This window comes from Scyliorhinus torazame, chromosome 2 (genome assembly GCF_047496885.1).
Source record: "Scyliorhinus torazame isolate Kashiwa2021f chromosome 2, sScyTor2.1, whole genome shotgun sequence".
Classification (NCBI taxonomy): domain Eukaryota; kingdom Metazoa; phylum Chordata; class Chondrichthyes; order Carcharhiniformes; family Scyliorhinidae; genus Scyliorhinus; species Scyliorhinus torazame.
The window spans coordinates 216,713,139-216,732,187 of record NC_092708.1 but is presented as its reverse complement, the minus strand read 5'-3'; the positions used below and the strand labels follow the sequence as shown (position 1 = coordinate 216,732,187).

General features: G+C 47.9%; 1 protein-coding gene across 4 annotated transcripts in view; it reads left to right on the top strand.

Annotated features, from left to right (window-relative positions):
- The window catches only part of ical1 (islet cell autoantigen 1-like), a 324,958-nt gene that overhangs the window by 161,018 nt on the left and 144,891 nt on the right, over positions 1 to 19,049 (top strand). For all 4 annotated transcript variants that reach the window (XM_072483779.1, XM_072483797.1, XM_072483788.1 and 1 more), the window contains 2 exons: positions 2,849 to 2,947; positions 11,709 to 11,800. In XM_072483779.1, coding sequence (XP_072339880.1) covers positions 2,849 to 2,947; positions 11,709 to 11,800 — 191 coding nt within the window. The remainder of the gene's footprint in view (positions 1 to 2,848; positions 2,948 to 11,708; positions 11,801 to 19,049) is intronic.

Here is a 19,049-nt window from a genome sequence, read left to right as displayed (position 1 = left end):
TGGATAAATCACCTGGACCGAATGGACTACTTCCCAGGGTTCTAGGAGATAGCTGAAGAGATTGTGGAGGCATTGGTGGTGATCTTTCAGGAATCACTGGAGGCAGGGAGGGTCCCAGTGGACTGGAAAATGGCTACCGCTGTTTAAGAAGGGAGGGAGGCAGAAGATGGGAAATTATAGGCCTGTTTGCCTGACTTTGGTCAGAGGTAAAATTTTAGAGTCCATTGTTAAAAATGAGATTGCGGAGCACTTGAAAGTGCATGGTAAAATAGGACTGAGTCAGCATGGCTTCATCAAGGGGAGGTCATGTCTGACAAATCTGTTGGAGTTCCTTGAGGAGGTAACAAGGAAGTTAGATGTGATTTATTTAGATTTCCAGAAGGCCTTTGACATGGTGGCGCTTGGGGGACCGTTAAATAAGTTAAGAGCCCATGGTGTTAAGCGTAAGATCCTGGCACGGATAGGGGATTGGCAGAAGGCAGAGAGTGGGGATAAAGGAATCTTTTTAAGGATGGCAGCCGGTGACTCCTGGTGTGCCTCAGGGTTCGGTGCTGGGACCACAACTTTTCACAATATACATTAACGATCTGGAAGAAGGAACTGAGGGCACTGTTGCTAGGTTTGCAGATGACACAAAGATATGCAGAGGGACAGGTAGTATTGAGGAAGCAAGGGGGCTGCAGAAGGACTTGGACAGGCTAGGAGAGTGGGTAAAGAAGCGGCGAATGGAATACAATGTGGAAAAGTGTGAGCTACACTTTGGAAGGAGGAATGGAGGCATAGACTATTTTCTAAATGGAGAAATGTTTAGGAAATCAGAAGCACAAAGGGACTTTAGGAGTCCTGGTTCAAGATTCTCGTAAGATTAATGTGCAGGTTCAGTCAGCAGTTAGGAAGGTAAATGCAATGTTAGCATTCATGTCGAGAAGGCTAGAATACAAGAGCAGGGATGTATCTTTGAGGCTGTATAAGGCTCTGGTCAAACCCCATTTGGAGTAATGAGGGAAGTTTTGGGCCCTTATTAAAAGGGTCTTATTAAAACTTGCAGGATACTGCGAGGTCTGGATAGAGTGGACGTGGAGAAGATGTTTCCGCTAATAGAAAAAACTAGAACCAGAGGACACAATCTCAGACTAAAGGGACAATCCTTTAAAACAGAGATGAGGAGGAATTTCTTCAGCCAGAGGGTGAATCTGTGGAACTCTTTGCCACAGAAGACTGTGGAGGCCAAATCACTGAGTTTATGTAAGACAGAGATAGATCGGTTCTTGATTACTAAGGAGATCAGGGGTTATGAAGAGAAAGCAGCAGAATGGGGATGAGAAAAATATCAGCCGTGATTGACTGGCAGAACAGACCCGATGGGCCGAGTAGCCTAATTCTCTGCTCCTATGTCTTATAATAGGAACTTGCCCAGTCAGACTTTTAAAAAAAATATGTTTAATTAAAGTTTTTCCAACAAAAATTTTCAACCATTTAAACCCCCCCCCGTAACAGAAAAGAGAAAGAGAAAAGAACAGAACAAAACATAAACATATCAATCAAACATGCTACAGAACTTATACAATGGGTTTCGCCCACACATAATAACCCTCCCATATGCTTTTTACAAGTACCCCATGGGAAAAAAAAAAACTCCCCCGCCAGCCCAACTACCCCCTCCCCCCGAAAGAGAACCCCCCCCAAGGTTGCTGCTGCTGCTGACCGACCTCATTCTAACGCTCCGCGAGATAGTCTAGGAACGGTTGCCACCGCCTGAAGAACCCCTACGCAGACCCTCTCAAGGCAAACTTTATCCTCTCCAGCTTAATGAACCCTGCCATGTCATTTATCCAGGCTTCCACACTGGGGGGGGTTCACGTCCTTCCACATGAGCAAGATCCTCCGCCGGGCTACCAGGGACGCAAAGGCCAGAATGCCGGCCTCTTTCGCCTCCTGCACTCCTGGCGCGTCCGCCACCCCAAATAATGCCAGCCCCCAACTTGGCTTGACCTGGACTTTCACCACCTTGGACATAGTCTTCGCGAAACCTCTCCAGAACCCATCCAGTGCCGGGCACGACCAGAACATGTGGGCGTGATTCGCCGGGCTTCCCGAGCACCTCCCACATCTGTCCTCCATCCCAAAGAACCTACTCAGCCTTGCCCCTGTCATATGCTCTCTGTGAATAACCTTAAACTGTATCAGGCTGAGCCTGGCACATGAGGAAGAGGAATTAACCCTACTCAAGGCATCAGCCCACAGACCCTCTTCGACCTCCTCCCCCAACTCCTCCTCCCACTTGCCCTTCAGCTCCTCTACCGAAGCCGCCTCCTCTTCCTTCATCTCCTGATATATCGCCGAAACCTTGCCTTCTCCGACCCATACACCCGAAATCACCTTGTCCTGAATCCCCTGTGCCGGGAGCAACGGGAATCCCCTCACCTGCCGCCTCACAAATGCCCTCACTTGCATATACCTGAACGCATTTCCCGGGGGTAACCCAAACTTCTCCTCCAGCGCCCCTAAGCTCGCAAACGTCCCATCTATAAACAAGTCCCCATCCTTCTGATCCCTGCCCGATGCCAGCTCTGAAACCCCCCGTCCATCCGTCCTGGGACGAACCGATGGTTCTCCCGGATCGGGGACCACACCGAGGCTCCCATCTCACCCCTATGTCGTCTCCACTGCCCCCAGATCTTTAACGTTGCCGCCACCACCGGACTCGTGGTGTACCATGTCGGCGAGAGCGGCCCAGGCTTAACACTGTGTGCCCTGTCACCTTTCGTTCTTAATCTCATTTGGTCGTCTTATCTATTTTCTCCTTGTACACATAGAAATGGTGTTTTTTTTTTCTTCCTTCTACTAGAATACATTGCTTCACTTCTGGGAGAGGACAGCCCATATGATGTCTCAGATTCACGAGAGTTTCAAGGGCCATCAGCCATACAAATTCACTACGCTGAAGGTAAGACTGAAAGAAAGCTTGAAGCAGCAAGAGGTCCTTCAGCTCATTGAGTCTGTTTCTTCCAAAGATCCATCAGTTCATCTCCTGACAAATGGTCCCACAGGTTTTCTCTTCACCCCATCAAAACAATACTATAGAGTAAGATTGCAATCAATGTTCTCACGGGAATTTAACATGCTGGTTGATGCCTGGAGAGCTTTATGCTCAGTGTGGATAGAAGATATGTGTCTTCCTGTCCATTGCCTCCATCGGGCCTCCATGGCAGCATTGGAACACCTTGATGCATTTTCACTAGTTCATCAGAGTTAAGGTAAATTTATTTATGCAATGAGTTATGATCTGGCATGCGCTGTCTGAAAGGATGATGGAAGCACATTCTATAATAATGGATAACCTTGAACAGTAAACATTTCTGGTGCTATGGGCGTGAGACTAATCTTTTTCAAAGACCCGGCACAGGCATGAGGGGCCAAATGGCCTCTTTTCTATACTGCATTATGATATGATTATATTTATGACACTATGATTTCTTCTTTTAAAAGAAAAATATTTTATTCAGGCATTTGCATAAACAAACAACAAATTAAAGCAGAAGTAAAATTAAACAATGGAATAAATAACCAACCCCCCCCCACCTTTCCCCTCCTCGCGTCCTGCCTTCCCCATTTTAACCCCTTTAACCTCCCACCCTCTCCCTCTCCTGACACATCAATCCACCTTAAAGAAGTCAATGAACAGCAGCCACCTCCGAGCGAATCCATCAACCGACCCCTCAGGACGAACCTGACCTTCCGCCAGGTCACTTACCCATACCCCCGCTTTCGGCGGCTCCGAGTCCCTCCATCCAAGCAAAATCTGTCTCCGGCTATCAAGGGGGCAAAGGCCAAAACTTCGGCTTCTCTCGCACCCTGGACTCCCGGGTCTTGCGACACCCAAAATATTGCTACCTACTGCTGAATGGACATTACGTCTGCGAACCCCTGCCAGAACCCCTTTAGCTTGAACACCATGTGAACATGATTCGTGGGCATCCCCGCGCACCGCCCACACCTGACTGTACTCTCTCAAACAACCTACTGATTCTTGCCACTGTCATATGAGCCCAGTGAACTACTTTAAATGGAACAAAACTGAGCCTCACACACGACGAGGACACATTCACCCTCCTACGTCCTGTCCCCCTCCCCCCACCCCAGCTCCTCTCACTTCCGCTTAATGTCCCCCACTGGGGCCCCCTCCCAATCCATCAACTCCTTGTAGACCTCAGACACCTTCCCCTCCCCTATCCGCTCCCTTGACAACACCTTATCTTGAAACCCCAAGGGTGGCACCTTGGGAAAGGACGGAACCTCTCTCTTCACAAAATCCCGGACCTGAAAGTATCTGAAACCATTCTCCTTGGGCAGCTCAAAATGTTCCTCCAGGTCCTCTAATTTCGTAAAGCTGCCCACTCGAACAGGCTCCTCAATTGCTCAATCCCTGCCTGCTGGCACCCCCGAAACCTCGCCTCCAGCCCCACCCGGTGCAAACCTATGATTATCACAGATCGGTGCCCACACCAAGGCACCCTCCAGTCTCAAATGCTGCCCCCATACCCTGAAGGCTGACACCACTACTGAGCTCACGGAGTACCTGGTCGGTGAGAACGGCAGAGGCGCCGTTAGTAATGCCCACAAGCACGTTCCCCATCAAGACGCCCCCTCCATCCTCCCCATATCCACCCCTCCCCCAGTACCCATTTCCTGACCATAGTGAGATTTGCCACCCAGTAGTAATTCATTATATTCGCCACCGCCCACCCCTCCTCGCCCCCGCTCCAAAAAGCACTTTTGACCCGTGGGGCCTTCCCTGCCCATACAAATCCCGAGATCAGCGCATTAACCTTCTTAAAGAATGACTTCGGGACAAAGATCAGAGGGTTCTGAAATATGAACAGGAGTCTTGGCAGCACCATCATCTTCACAGTCTGCAGCCGTCCCGACAGGGGCAGCACATCCCATCTCTTAAAATCCCCCTTTATCTGCTCCACCAGCCGAGTCAAATTTAACTTGTGCAACTGCGCCTAACCCTGCATCACCTGAATGCCCAAGTATCTAAAGCTCGCCCCACCACCTTGAACGGCAGCTCTCCATACCTCCTCTCCTGGCCTCTGATCTCAATCAGGAACACCTCACTCTTTCCTTTGACAAAGGGTCACCTGGACTTGAAACGTTAGCTCTTTTCTCTCCCTACAGATGCTGCCAGACCTGCTGAGATTTTCCAGCATTTTCTCTTTGATTTTGCTCTTTCCTATGTTCAACTTGTACCCGGAGAACCGACCAAAGCCCTCTAAAATCCCCAACATGCTTTAAATGCCCACCAATGGGTCTGAAATACATAACAGGTCGTCCGCTTGCAGCGAAACCCTATGCTCGACGCCCCTCCTTCCCTCTCCAGTCCCTCTACACTCTCAGCGCCATTTCCAATGGCACTATAGCCAGGGCAAAAAGCAATGGGAAGAGCGGGCACCCCTGCCTTTTCCCACGGTGCAGCCAGAAATATTCTGAGCTCACTCGGTACATCCCCATACTTGCAACCGGCGCCCGATACAGCAACCGGACCCAGTCCACAAACCCCTGCCCGAACCCGAGCTGCCCCAGCACCTCCCACAGATACTCCTATTCCACTTGGTCAAAAGCCTTCTCCGCGTCTGTCCCCACTGCCACCTCCACTTCCTGCCCCTCCAGAGGCTCATAATCACATTAAGCAGCCTCCTCACATTTGCTGACAATTGTCTCCCTTTCACAAACCCTGTTTGGTCCTCGCCTATCACCCACGGGTCACAGTCCTCAATTCACGAAGCCAACACCTTCGCCAACAACTTAGCGTCTACATTCAGCAACGATATCGGACAGTACTTTCCACACTGCTCCGGATCCTTATCTCTTTTCAATATCAGGGAGATGGATGCCTGCGACAGTGTAAGAGAGAGTTCCACCCTCTCCCTAGCTTCATTGTATGCCCTCATCAGCAATGGCCCCAGATCCCCCCAAACCTTTTATAAAACTCCACCGGGAACCCATCCGGGCCCGAGGCCTGCATCACCCCCATTCCATCATCTCCCTCTACTCAATATGAGCTCCCAATCCCCAAGTCCTTGTCCACTCTGGGAAACTCCAACCCATCCAAGAACCCCCCCCCCCGGGTGCTCCGACTCATACAACCTCCTGTAAAATTCCTCAAACACCCCATTCGCCCCCACCGGGTCCATCAACACCCTTCCCATCCTGTCCTTCACTCTACCAATCTCCCTCACTGTCTCCTGTTTCCTAAGCTGGTGGGCCAACATCCTGCTCGCCTTCTCCCCTTACTCGTATATTGCCCTCCGCCACTGAAATGAAATGAAAGTGAAAATCGCTTATTGTCACAAGTAGGCTTCAAATGAAGTTACTGTGAAAAGCCCCTAGTCGTCACATTCTGGCGCCTGTTCGGGGAGGCTGGTACGGGAATTGAACCGTGCTGCTGGCCCGCCTTGGTCTACTTTAAAAGCCAGCGATTTAGCCTTGTGCTAAACCAGCCCCTTACCACTGCCCTACCGCCTTCCCCGTGGACACCAATCCAAACTACACCTGCAGCCTCTGCCTCTCCCTCAACAACCCTACCTCTGGGGCCTCCGAATAACTCCTGTTCTCCCTCAGAATCTCTTCCACCAGCCTTGCCATCTCTACCTGTTCCACCTTTTCCCTATGTGCCCAAATCGAAATGAACTCCCCTGAACCACTGCCTTGAATGCCTCCCACAGCGTGCTGGCCATGACTTCCCCAATGTCATTCAGCTCCACATTGCCTCAAATGGCGGCCCTCAACCACTCACACACCCCCTCATCCGACAACAGCCATACATCCAGCTTCCATCCACTTGCAAATCCACCCAGTGCGATGCGTGGTCTGAGACCACAATCGGCAAATGCTCCAAAGTTGACCACCCCGCCAGCAATGCCTTGTCCACCACAAAAAAAGTTACTCCGGGTGTATACCCTGTGCACATGGGAGTCCAGGTCAGGGATCTTCCCCAGCACCCGCCTCATAAATTCCACATCATCCCAATTTGGGGCATGAACATTTACCAGGACCACCGGCATCCCCATCAACTTCCCACTAACCATCATGTATCTTTTCCCCCCCCGAATCTGCCACAATGTTCCCCACCTCGAACGTCACCCGCTCATTCATCAGCACCACCACCCCCCTTGTCTTCATGTCTAGTCCTGATTGGAACATCTGCCCTGTCCATCCTTTTCTCAACCTTGCCTGGTCCCATATCTTTAAATGCGTCTCTTGGAGAAATGCCCCCCACTCCCCTGCCAATCAGCCATATCCATTTTTGGGCCAGCCCTCAGCCCGTGTCATGGGACTCTCCCGGCTCACCCTCGGATGTCCACTGTCATCACTTCTTTTCCAACTGCGCCACAACAACCAACACCGCCCCCCCCCCCCCCGCCCAAACTAAACACCAACCCCTTTTCTTGCTAGTTCATTATCTTTCAAAACCTCCATCGCCTCCTCTGGCATACCAAAATAATATTCTCGATTCTGGAAAGTCACCCAGAGGCGGGCCGGATACAGCACTCCAAACTTAACCCCTTCCTAAAGTGTGCAGCCTTGACCTAATTAACTCCTCCTCAATTAATCCCTCCTGCACCCAGGTCTTGGTACACCCGCAGCTCGTTCCCCTCCCAGGTGCACCTCCTCTTCTGCCTCATACACTGAAGAATCTTCTCTTTGTCCAAGAAGCAGTGCAACTGATCCACTATCTCCCTCGGCAACTCATCTGCCTGTGGCATCCTTATCAACGCCGTGTGTGCTCGGTCGACTTCCAGAGGCTGGTCGAAGGCCCCCTCTCCCACCAGCTTCTCCCAACATTATGGCCACGTACATGCCGGCCTCCGCTCCTTCGATGCCTTTGGGCATCTCCATAATCCTCAAATGTTGCCTTCTGGAGCTATTCTCCAGGTCCTCCACCTTTCCCTTCAGCGTCTTTTGGGTCTCCCGCATCACCCCCACCTCGGCCACCAGCGAGGAGAGCTGTTCCTAGTGTTCCCCTGGTACTCCAGCATCTGCTCCACTTGGTCAATCCCTGCTTTGAGCGGCTCTGCCACCTTGGCCATGGCCTCCCTTCTCTGCTGGCTGAACTTATCATTTAAAAAGTCCACCAGCTGCTCCGTTGACCACTGGGTGGATAGAGCAGGCCCTATGCCCTCCACCATCTTAACCTGTGACACACCTCAAAGACTCTCCTGTTCCAACAGTCCAACAGCTCCCTTCTTCTCGACCCACTCCTAGTCCGTGGATCTAGCCACCAACCACATCAGAGGAGTTACACCTTCTCCTGGCCTCTACCTACACCTCTTTCCATCCAAATATTTCACCCCTCAGACAGGGAAAGGACCGCAAAATTCCACCTTGAGCGGGAGCTACCAAATGTGCGACCACTCACTCCATGGCTGCCACCAGAAGTCCCGACTCTACAATTTCCTCAATCCGAAGTGTTTCCTTGGCGTTCTCTTTAACAAGTGCAGGCTGCCATTAACTGGCATCATCAACACAATTTCTGCCCCTATCTTACAAGATGTGCAACCAATGACTAGAATGGTTTGAGTTGGCTGCACCCTCATCATTAAAACGAGCAAGCAACACAAATATCACATACGACCTGAGTCATTTGCACCAGATTGTGGATGGCAATGGATTAGTAGGCTTTCTTTGTTCATACAACACACTAAGAGATCCATACTAAGTTGTCTTTGGAACAATTGCTTATTACGAACAGCCTGCGCTTGCTGAACCCAAAATTAAAGTCTGCTTTTAGATGCTATTCAGCGATTGGGCAGGACCTGCCGATTAATCCTGACTGCGCTAATACCTACACTAACAGCCAATTTAAGATGATCAATTGAGCTCGTAACGTGGCTCATTTACAGTTGCTAGAAGAGACCTACATTCTTACACAGGGATCCGTTTTCTGCAAATAAAAGTAATATGCTCAAGCCTTGCACTTTATTTTAATTACCCGGAAGCATGGAGAATCTATAGACCTATAGTTGCCTGTTGCCTTCGCTATGGTAATGCTCAGCAAGCAAAGTGCAGTTCATGTAGTCTACATGGACTTCAGTAAGACCTTTGACAAGGTTCAGCATGGGAGACTGATCAAGTAGGTAAGAACCCATGGTACCTAGGGCAATTTGGCAAATTGGATCCAAAATTAACTTACTGGCAGGAGGAAGAGGGTGATGGTCGAAGGTTGGTTTTGTGGCTAGCAACCGGTGTACTGCAGGGATCAGTGCTGGGTCCCTTGCTGTTTGTAGTGTACATTAATGATCTAGACGTGAATGTGGGGGGTAAGATCAGTGAATTTGCAGATGACACGAACATTGGTAGTGTGGTAAATAGCGAGGAGGAAAGCCTTGCATTACAGGATGATATAGACGGGCTGGTCAGATGGGCAGAACAGTGGCAAACAGAATTTAACCCTGAAAAGTGTGAGGTGATATATTTTGAGAGGACTAACAAGGCAAGGGAATCCATAATGAACTAGGATGCTAGGACGTACAGAGGATCAGAGGGATCTTGGGATGCATATCTGACGATCTCTGAAGGCAGCAGGAGAGATAAATAAGGTGGTTAAGAAGGCATATGGGACACTTGCCTTTATTAGCCAAGGCATAGAATACAAGAGCTGGGAAGTATGATGAAGCTCTGTAAAACGCTTGTTAGGTTGTAACTAGAGTACTGTGTGCAATTCTGGTCACCGCACTGGAGGAAGGATGTGATTGCACTAGAAAAGGTGCTCGGCAAATTCATATATAATGTTATCCGGGCTGGAGCATTTCAGCTGTTCAAAGAGGCTGGATAGACTGGGGTTGTTTTCCTTAGAGAGAGAAGATTGAGGGAGAATGTCATCAAGGTGTACAAAATTATTAGAGATATAGATAGGGTAGATAACTTAGTAGATAACTAGGGGGCTTAGATTTAAAGAAAGAAGCAGGAGATTTAGAGGGGATTTGAGGAAACCTTTTTTCACCTAGAGAGTGATGGGAACCTGGAACACCCTATCTGAAAGTGTGTTCGACGCAGGAACCCTCAATATTTAAATAACATTTTGATGAGCACTTGAAATGCCATAGCATACAAGGCTACAGACAATGGGGTTAGAGCAGATAGATATTTGATGGCTGGCACAGAGATGATGTGTCGAATGGGCCTCTTTCTGTGCTATAAAACTTTGACAAAGACGATCTATCAACCAATCAGCATGCTTTTATCTTGTAGTATAAATTGTTGTGATCATTTGAAATTTGGCATTCTTGTCCTGATGAGTGTCAGTTAAAAAGCTTTGGCAACATGTCTCTTCAGCAATATTCGAGTATACTATGTGGTCAGTCATAAATGGGATTCTGGTATACCTTGAGCGCTCAATCTTAGTGCAAAAAACAAACAAGATATAATGCTGTCCATTTGTGTGAATGTGACTGCAATCCCAGTAGCCATGAGATTGCATAGGGTCAAATTTGGACTGATTCCGCTTTCATTTATATAATAACTTTCAACACCTCAAAACATTACCAAAGGCATCCACTGCCAACAGTTTGTTTTTCTAGTGTCATCACCTGTTTCTTTAAAAGGGGAGCTGATCTTTCCCAGGCTGCACTGTTAGCTTCTCGTCACCAATAGAGATGCTTATCAAAGAGCTGGGAGCAGGCCGCTTCCCTGGCATCTTAGCCACGTGGGGTCCTGACCAGTGAGGGGTTCAATTTACATTTGTATATAAATGGAATAATAATGGATAATCAAAACTCGTTCGTGGAGCAAGTGGCCAACTAGACTTGAATTGCAAGCAGAGAGTTCACCTTACATTGCAGGGAGTGTTGTTGGTCAAGGAATTTCTGCAGTCAGTATCACTGAGGCAATGACCTGCTTGAAGATTAAAACAAATGTGCAGTTTTACTTTGTACCTAATTTGGGAAACAATAGCAGATAATTTATACGCCACTAACAACAGTGATATAAAAGATTCATGGATCTAATTTGGTTGAGGGATGAATATTGACCAGGACACTGGGGAGAACCTCCTGGTTCTCTTCAATTAATGCCATGGGATCTTTTCAATCTATCTGAGAGGAGAGAGGGCAGACATGACAACTGTACCATCAACGGACATTGGGGCAGCACGGTAGCATAGTGGTTAGCGCAGTTGCTTCACAGCTCCAGGGTCCCAGGTCCGATTCCTGGCTTGGGTCACTGTCTGTGCGGAGTCTGCATGTTCTCCCTTTGTCTGCGTGGGTTTCCTCCGGGTGCTCCGGTTTCCTCCCATAGTCCAAAGATGTGCGGGTTAGGTAGATTGGCTATGCTAAATTGCCTTAGTGTCCAAAAAGGTTAAGTGGGGTTACGGGGATAGGGTGGAGGTGTGGGCTTGGGTAGGGTGCTCGTTCCAAAGGCTGGTGCAGACTCGATGGGCCAAATGGCCTCCTTCAGCACTGAAATTCTATGATATTAATATCAGTCACTGCTGACTAATGCCAGACCCAAAGTTGTGTTTTGTTGCAGATTGTTAATGAGACTGTTTAGTAAAGGAGTCACCATTTCATACCCCAGTACTCAATAACATGTACAATCCACCCCCTTGCAATATTAGACCCAGGAATAATTAAATACTGTCTAGTTGTCATTTACAAGGTCTATTTTCAGACTTTAAATGTTTTGGCTGTTTTTTCTTAAACATACAGAGTTTGCAGGACCCATTTCATCATCTGACTGAGGAGGAGTTTAACCAGAGTAAGGAGAAAGAGAAGGAATGCATAACTGATGACATAGACAAGTAAGTAATGATTCCTGTATTCACAAGCGGGGGGGGGGGGGGGGAGAGAGAGAGAGAGAGAGAGAGAGAGATCGAAGGAAATAGCTGTATCTGGGCAGCAACCACATTGCTCACTTGCTGCACCACTCGTGTTATGCCTTGCTTGGAACTGGTTTCTGGCAGTTTCGAAATAAGCCTGGGCAATCTACAGATGCTGCTATAAAACGTGTCTGTCCACAAGGCACATGTGCAGTATATTTTAGGATGAGTGCGGTGATCACTTTATTCCAATGTTGCGGGAAAAATTCTTCCAGATGTTTTCACTTAACAACCTTCCTCAGTTGTCTGCCAGAGATCAGTTGAAATTGACTTGAGTTGAGGATGACTCAACTTTATTGATCAACATTTGGAAGACTTTCTGTACATCTGCAAACACTGGAATGTATTGGAAAGGCTACTGAATTGCTTCTCTTGAAGCACTCTTGCCTCTGTGTCTGAAGGTCAAGATGATCCAGCTCTTTGAGCCTCTTCTCCCATTCAGTGACATCATAGCTTATTTGTGACCTAACTCCGTATACACACCATTGTTCCTTATCCTTTTTATCCTTGGTTAACAGAAACCTGTCAATCCCAGGTTTAAAATGAACAATTGATTCAGTATTTGTGAATGCCTTTGCGGATCGAATTGTTTCCTACCTTCACTCCTGAAATAATTGACTCTTATTTTAAGACTTATGGGCCGGGATTCTCCGAAAATGGGGCTAAATTGATTCCTACCTTCACTCCTGAAATAATTGACTCTTATTTTAAGACTTATGGGCCGGGATTCTCCGAAAATGGGGCTAAATTGTTTCCTACCTTCACTCCTGAAATAATTGACTCTTATTTTAAGACTTATGGGCCGGGATTCTCTGAAAATGGGGCTAAATTGTTTCCTACCTTCACTCCTGAAATAATTGACTCTTATTTTAAGACTTATGGGCCGGGATTCTCTGAAAATGGGGCTAAATTGTTTCCTACCTTCACTCCTGAAATAATTGACTCTTATTTTAAGACTTATGGGCCGGGATTCTCCGAAAATGGGGCTAAATTGTTTCCTACCTTCACTCCTGAAATAATTGACTCTTATTTTAAGACTTATGGGCCGGGATTCTCTGAAAATGGGGCTAAATTGTTTCCTCCCTTCACTCCTGAAATAATTGACTCTTATTTTAAGACTTATGGGCCGGGATTCTCCGAAAATGGGGCTAAATTGTTTCCTACCGTCACTCCTGAAATAATTGACTCTTATTTTAAGACTTATGGGCCGGGATTCTCCGAAAATGGGGCTATGTCCCCACGCCCGCCAGAAAACGGGCGCGAATCACTTTTTTCAAAAAGTCTGGAGTGATTCTCCGGTTTTAAGAGGAATAGCAGAGCCCCGGCGTGCACCACGCAGCTCCTGCTGCCGATACGGGGCCCTGCACTTCGGCCGCGGGTCCGTGCATGCGCGCGCCGGCTGTTTTCGTGCCGGCCCCCGCGCAACATGGCGGAGCCACACAGCGGGCCAGCGCGGAAGTCTGATCGTGGGCCTGTCCATCACGGACGTCCCGCACCAGGATGGCCAGTGCACCCACGAGTCCGAGCTCCTGCCAGGTGGAACCGGCCGGTCGATCGTGGAGAAACGCAGCGGGGGCCTCTTCCAACGGCCCCCGACCGGCGGCGCATTGGGCGGCGATTCTCCGGACCCCATTCTCTATCCCCCATTCTCCACCCCCGCGCTGAACGCGATTTTGGCTCGGAGAATCCTGCCCAATATCTCCCAATCGGCCAAAATAATTTATTTCTATCCACCTTATAGTTGTTCACTTTTTAACCTTCTAAATTCCAGGCATAATATCTAGTTTGTCAAATTTAACTTTTGAGTCCAGGTATCATCTAGTAAGATTACACTGTACTCCCTCCAAGGCCAGTGGATCCTTCTTAAAGTGTGATGCCCAGAAATGAATGCTGCTACCAGTACTTTGTATACCTACAGCACACTTTCCACTCTCTTGTATCTATTCTAGATATAAAGGCAAGCAATTCAGTAGCCTTTTTGATTATGTTTTTGTACCTCTGAGACATTTTTTTCTTTTCTTTTCAATTAAGGGGCAATTTAGGGTGGCAAATCCACCTACTTTGCACATCTTTGAATTGTGGGGGTGAGACCCACCCAGACACAGGGAGAATGTGCAAACTCCACACAGGGCCAGGATCGACCCGGGTCCTCGGCACCGTGCAGCAGCAGTGCTAACCACTGCATCACCGTGCTGCCCCTGTCTGAAATTTTAATGATTTATGTTCATAGCACCCTAAGTTTCTAGGTTTTCACCATTTGGGAAGTACTCTATCATAGAATCATAGAAGTTTACAGCATGGAAACAGGCCCTTCGGCCCAACCAGTCCATGCCGCCCAGTTTTTACCATTAAGCTAGTCCCAGTTGCCCGCACTTGGCCCATAACCCTCTATACCCATCTTACCCATGTAACTATCTAAATGCTTTTTAAAAGACACAATTGTACCCGCCTCTACTACTACCTCTGGCAGCCCATTCCAGACACTCACTACCCTCTGAGTGAAGAAATTGCCCCTCTGGGCCCTTCTGAATCTCTCCCCTCTCACCTTAAACCTATGCCCTCTAGTTTTAGACTCCCCTACCTTTGGGAAAAGATGTTGACTATCTACCTTATCTATGCCCCTCATTATTTTATAGACTTCTATAAGATCACCCCTAAGCCTCCTACGCTCCAGGGAAAAAAGTCCCAGTCTATCCAGCCTCTCCTTATAACTCAAACCATCAAGTCCCGGCAACATCCTAGTAAATCTTTTCTGCACTCTTTCTAGTTTAATAATATCCTTTCTATAATAGGGTGACCAGAACTGCACACAGTATTCCAAGTGTGGCCGTACCAATGTCTTGTACAACTTCAACAAGACGTCCCAACTCCTGTATTCAATGTTCTGACCAATGAAACCAAGCATGCCGAATGCCTTCTTCACCACCCTGTCCACCTGCGACTCCACCTTCAAGGAGCTATGAACCTGTACTCCTAGATCTCTTTGTTCTATAACTCTCCCCAACGCCATACCATTAACTGAGTAGGTCCTGGCCTGATTCGATCTGCCAAAATGCATCACCTCACATTTATCTAAATTAAACTCCATCTGCCATTCGTCGGCCCACTGGCAAAGTGGCTGGCCTTACACATGTCCATTTGGCACATTCACTTTATATATTAATATAGGAATTAGGAGCAGAGGTTGGCAATTCCACCCTTCGAGCGTGTTCCATCAGATCTTGGCTGACCTCCTCCTGGTCTTAAATCCACCTCCCCACCTGGTGCCCATATCTCTTTAACCCGTTTTTAAAATCAGAAATATATCTATCTCCTTCTTGTTACCATATAGTATATCAATTTACATGGTTTACCCTAGCCTAGATTTATTTAGCAGCTGAAATTCCCATTCGAAGAAGCTAAATTAATCTGCTGGATGACTTTTTCTTGCCTCATGCTTTGTGTTCTTATGGCAACAATTCTATGAAGTAGTAACAAAGATATAGGGAGAGGCCAAAAACAAGAACAGCGCCAGGCGCCAAACAGTTTGCAATGCAACCACCCCGCTCCCGTAGGCGAAATCAGAATCTCGCCCTAGCGAGGCGAGAAACCAATTATCACCACTTAAGCCCATTAACGGGAGCCACCTGATATCCAACGGCCTCCTGTCATTCAGCAGCCTCCCCAGCAATTGCTCATGCTGGTGCTGATTAGACAACCTGCACCAGGCTCTCCACTGCAGTTGCCACCCTAGCAGTGTTGCCCTCTGTGCCACTCATTGCCGGTGCCATTTCCTGTGCCCGTAGCGTCTGGGGCTCCTCCAATCGGCTAAGGATCTGCTGGAGTTACACTGACATCACCCTCTGAATGTCCCAGCTCCTCCCCATCGTCCCCATCAGCTCCAAGTACCTCTGTACCACAGGCTGGGACCCAGTGGGTCCAGGGATCCAGCTGTCTCGCCAGGGGGCTCCTGCCTCCACATGATGTGCATCATCAGCAGTGTGGTGCTCACCAGATTGTGCCCCCGAAGCCTGTCCACTAACGTGTCCCACCGAGGTGTGTGTATCTGCGCTGATGGAGGGTGGAGATGACAGCTGTGCCTCGACTACGATTGCATCCTTCAAGCTCTCCTCCGAGGTGTTTTCCTGGGAATCAGGAGAGGGTGCAGCCTGGGATAAGCCAGTGCCGTCGGCTAGTCGACCTGCGGGAGAATGGGCATGTGATCAGTGGGAAGAATCAGTCAGTAAGGCCATAACAACTCACGTTTAACTGGTCCTCCGGGTGGAGCCAGGAGGTTCTTTACCTCGGCGGTGTCCGCCAGTCTCCGCGTCGGTGCACGATCTGTCCTTGGCACCCCAGTCACCTCCAGGCACGCTCCTCGAAGGAAGTGAGGATTCTTAAGTCCGGCATCCCTCCGCCAGTCTGGACCTTCTCCCGACGATTATGGGAGAGTTTTTCCTGAAGGGATACGGAAGGGGCATTATTAGCCATACTTGTGGTTCACAGTGGTGGGAGGGAGGGTGTGAAGGGAGGGTTGAAGGGGGAGGGGGTGGAGGGCGGGTTGGCGGTCACATGGGGAGCTGGATCTCCTCAATGTCATTATTGTGAGCTGGCTGGGGTTGACTGAGCAAGTGCACTTGAAGTGCTGCTCGACCTTGTCAGCAGGGAGTTGGCGAGCGCAGTCCCGGTGAATCTGCCATCATTTGTGGCGAGACGTCTGTGGGGCCTTGTAAAGTGGACCAATTAACATTGAATTGTGTTGCTGGCCTCGCTGGGTCGAGCGTCGGGGTGGCTCGCGGCAATTCCTGCTCGCTACCACACTGAGAAATTTTCCTGGAGAATCGCGTCCATAAACTCTGGCTTAGAATATTCATCTGAGAACTAGTGTTGAGAATCCATTCATGATGATGGGCATTTTCCTACAACAAGTTACACCAAGGTGCAGACCTGTTAATGCTGATGGAAAAGGTCCTACAAAACCTAACTTTTACCGAGCTTTTACATTAGTTGTAGTGGGAAAATCTGTTTGCTTCAAGTTGTTTCACATCCAATTGCAATTTTCAGGAATGCAACTTTAAAACTTTAAGTGAGAATTTACTGTATAAGTCCTTGTGGGACATTACTCATTACATCCTGCTGATTAGAATATCTGTCTATTCTCTGCCTACTGTCTGCTCAGCCAGTTTCCTAACCAGGTCTATAATTTACCTTCAATTCCATGAGCTTCAACTTTAGCTAGCAGTCTCTTATAAGGGACTTTATCAAATGCTTTCTGGAAGCCCAATTGTTATGGGCGCGGCGTTTTCAGAACCCCAAAATGTATCATGGAGTTCAACCAACCTCTCCCTTTAACGGATTTATTGCTTTTCCGAGCACATTGCTTGTTCCCCAGGTGTAATATTACAATTATGGACACGTGGTTTTTAACACAAAACAATGTTTATTCTATGAACTCAACTTAACCTTTTAAATAAACATTGGATCCCTTAACACCCCTTACTTCAAAGATGACCCCGAACATAATACAACACTAAATAATCCCTCAAAATGTTCCTTCAAACATCCAAAAGGCTTCAAACCTTCAAAACAGTAACACACCAGTCACAGTTAATATATATTTTCTGTTGGGTGGCAAAGATATATCAGCTTGGTTGACTTCAGCTCCAGCACCTTTCTATCCTTCCTACAGCTCTCTAGAAACACACAGACACACACAAGCTGCTTTTTCAAACTGGCTTTCTCCCTTCAAGCAACTCACAGCAAACCAGAACTTCTCAAGCTGCTGTCTCAAACTGGCTTTCTCCTTTTAATCAGCTCACAGCAAAACAGCCAGGCACTTTTAAACTGCTCTCAGCAAGACCAGCCAGGCACTTTTTTAAACTGAAACTTCAAAATGGCTGACCTGAGCTGAGCTCCACCCACTCTCGGACATCACTGTTTTCTTAAAGGTACATTCCTTACACATCCATTTCTTAAAGGTACTCTCACATGACACCTCCCCCCAACTTCAAGATAGTTTCATTTTTCACTTTTGCACTATCCACTAAGAAATGTACACAGTAAATATACCTTTTCGTTTAAAAAAAAACACGCAAACAGGTATAACAATATAGTCCATTTTTCTTTGTTCTTCGTCCTCCAACCGAAATCCTTCTCGATTGACAGTCTCTTTGAACAAAGTCTTTGCACGATCCATCCGTTCCTCTACTCCTCGGCATTTCTCTTTAGATTCAGATAATTTAGACATAGACATAGAAGTTACAGTGCAGAAGGAGGCCGTTCGGCCCATCGAGTCTGCACCGGCTCTTGGAAAGAGCACCCTACCAAAGCCCACACCTCCACCCTATCCCCATAACCCAGTAACCCCACCGAACACTAAGGGCAATTTTGGACACCAAGGGCAATTTAGCATGGCCAATCCACCTAACCTGCACATCTTTGGACTGTGGGAGGAAACCGGAGCACCCTGAGGAAACCCACGCACACACGGGGAGAATGTGCAGACTCCGCACAGACAGTGACCCAAGCCTGGAATATAACCAGGGACCCTGGAGCTGTGAAGCAATCGTGCTAATCACTATGCTGCCATGCTGCCCCTAGTTCAATCTGAGCACAGAGTCCCTTGCAATTCTCCAATACAGGAGCATTGGTGATCACAGCTTTCAGGCAGTCAAATGCCTGTTGAAAGTCCACTGACCATTGAAATTTTTGACGTTTCATTAGCAAGTCCTTCAGTGGAGCAACCATGCTACAAATCTTTTGCACAAAGGTTCGATCAAATTCATTCATGCTAAGAGATCGCATTATTTCCCTTCATCTTGAGGGTATCGGAAACTCCGCAAGGAAAGTGATTCGGGTTCTCCAAATTCACTTTCGGCTAGGTTCATGACCAAACCCGTCGCCTGAAGTCGATCGAAGAACTCCACACGATGTTTTAAATGTTCTTTCCATGTCTGGTAGTTGGAAATAAAAGCAGATTGTCCCACGTTCTCAATGCAATCCTTCAAACGTGGGATAGGATAAGAGTCCATTCTTGTAACTGCATTCACCTTTCGATAGTCCACACACAACCGTTGGGCACCGTCTGGTTTAGGTACCATCACTATGGGTGAGCTCCATTGGCTGCAACCCACTTCAATTATGCCATTTTTAAGCAAATGCTCAATCTCTCTGTTAACTTGTGCCAATTTTA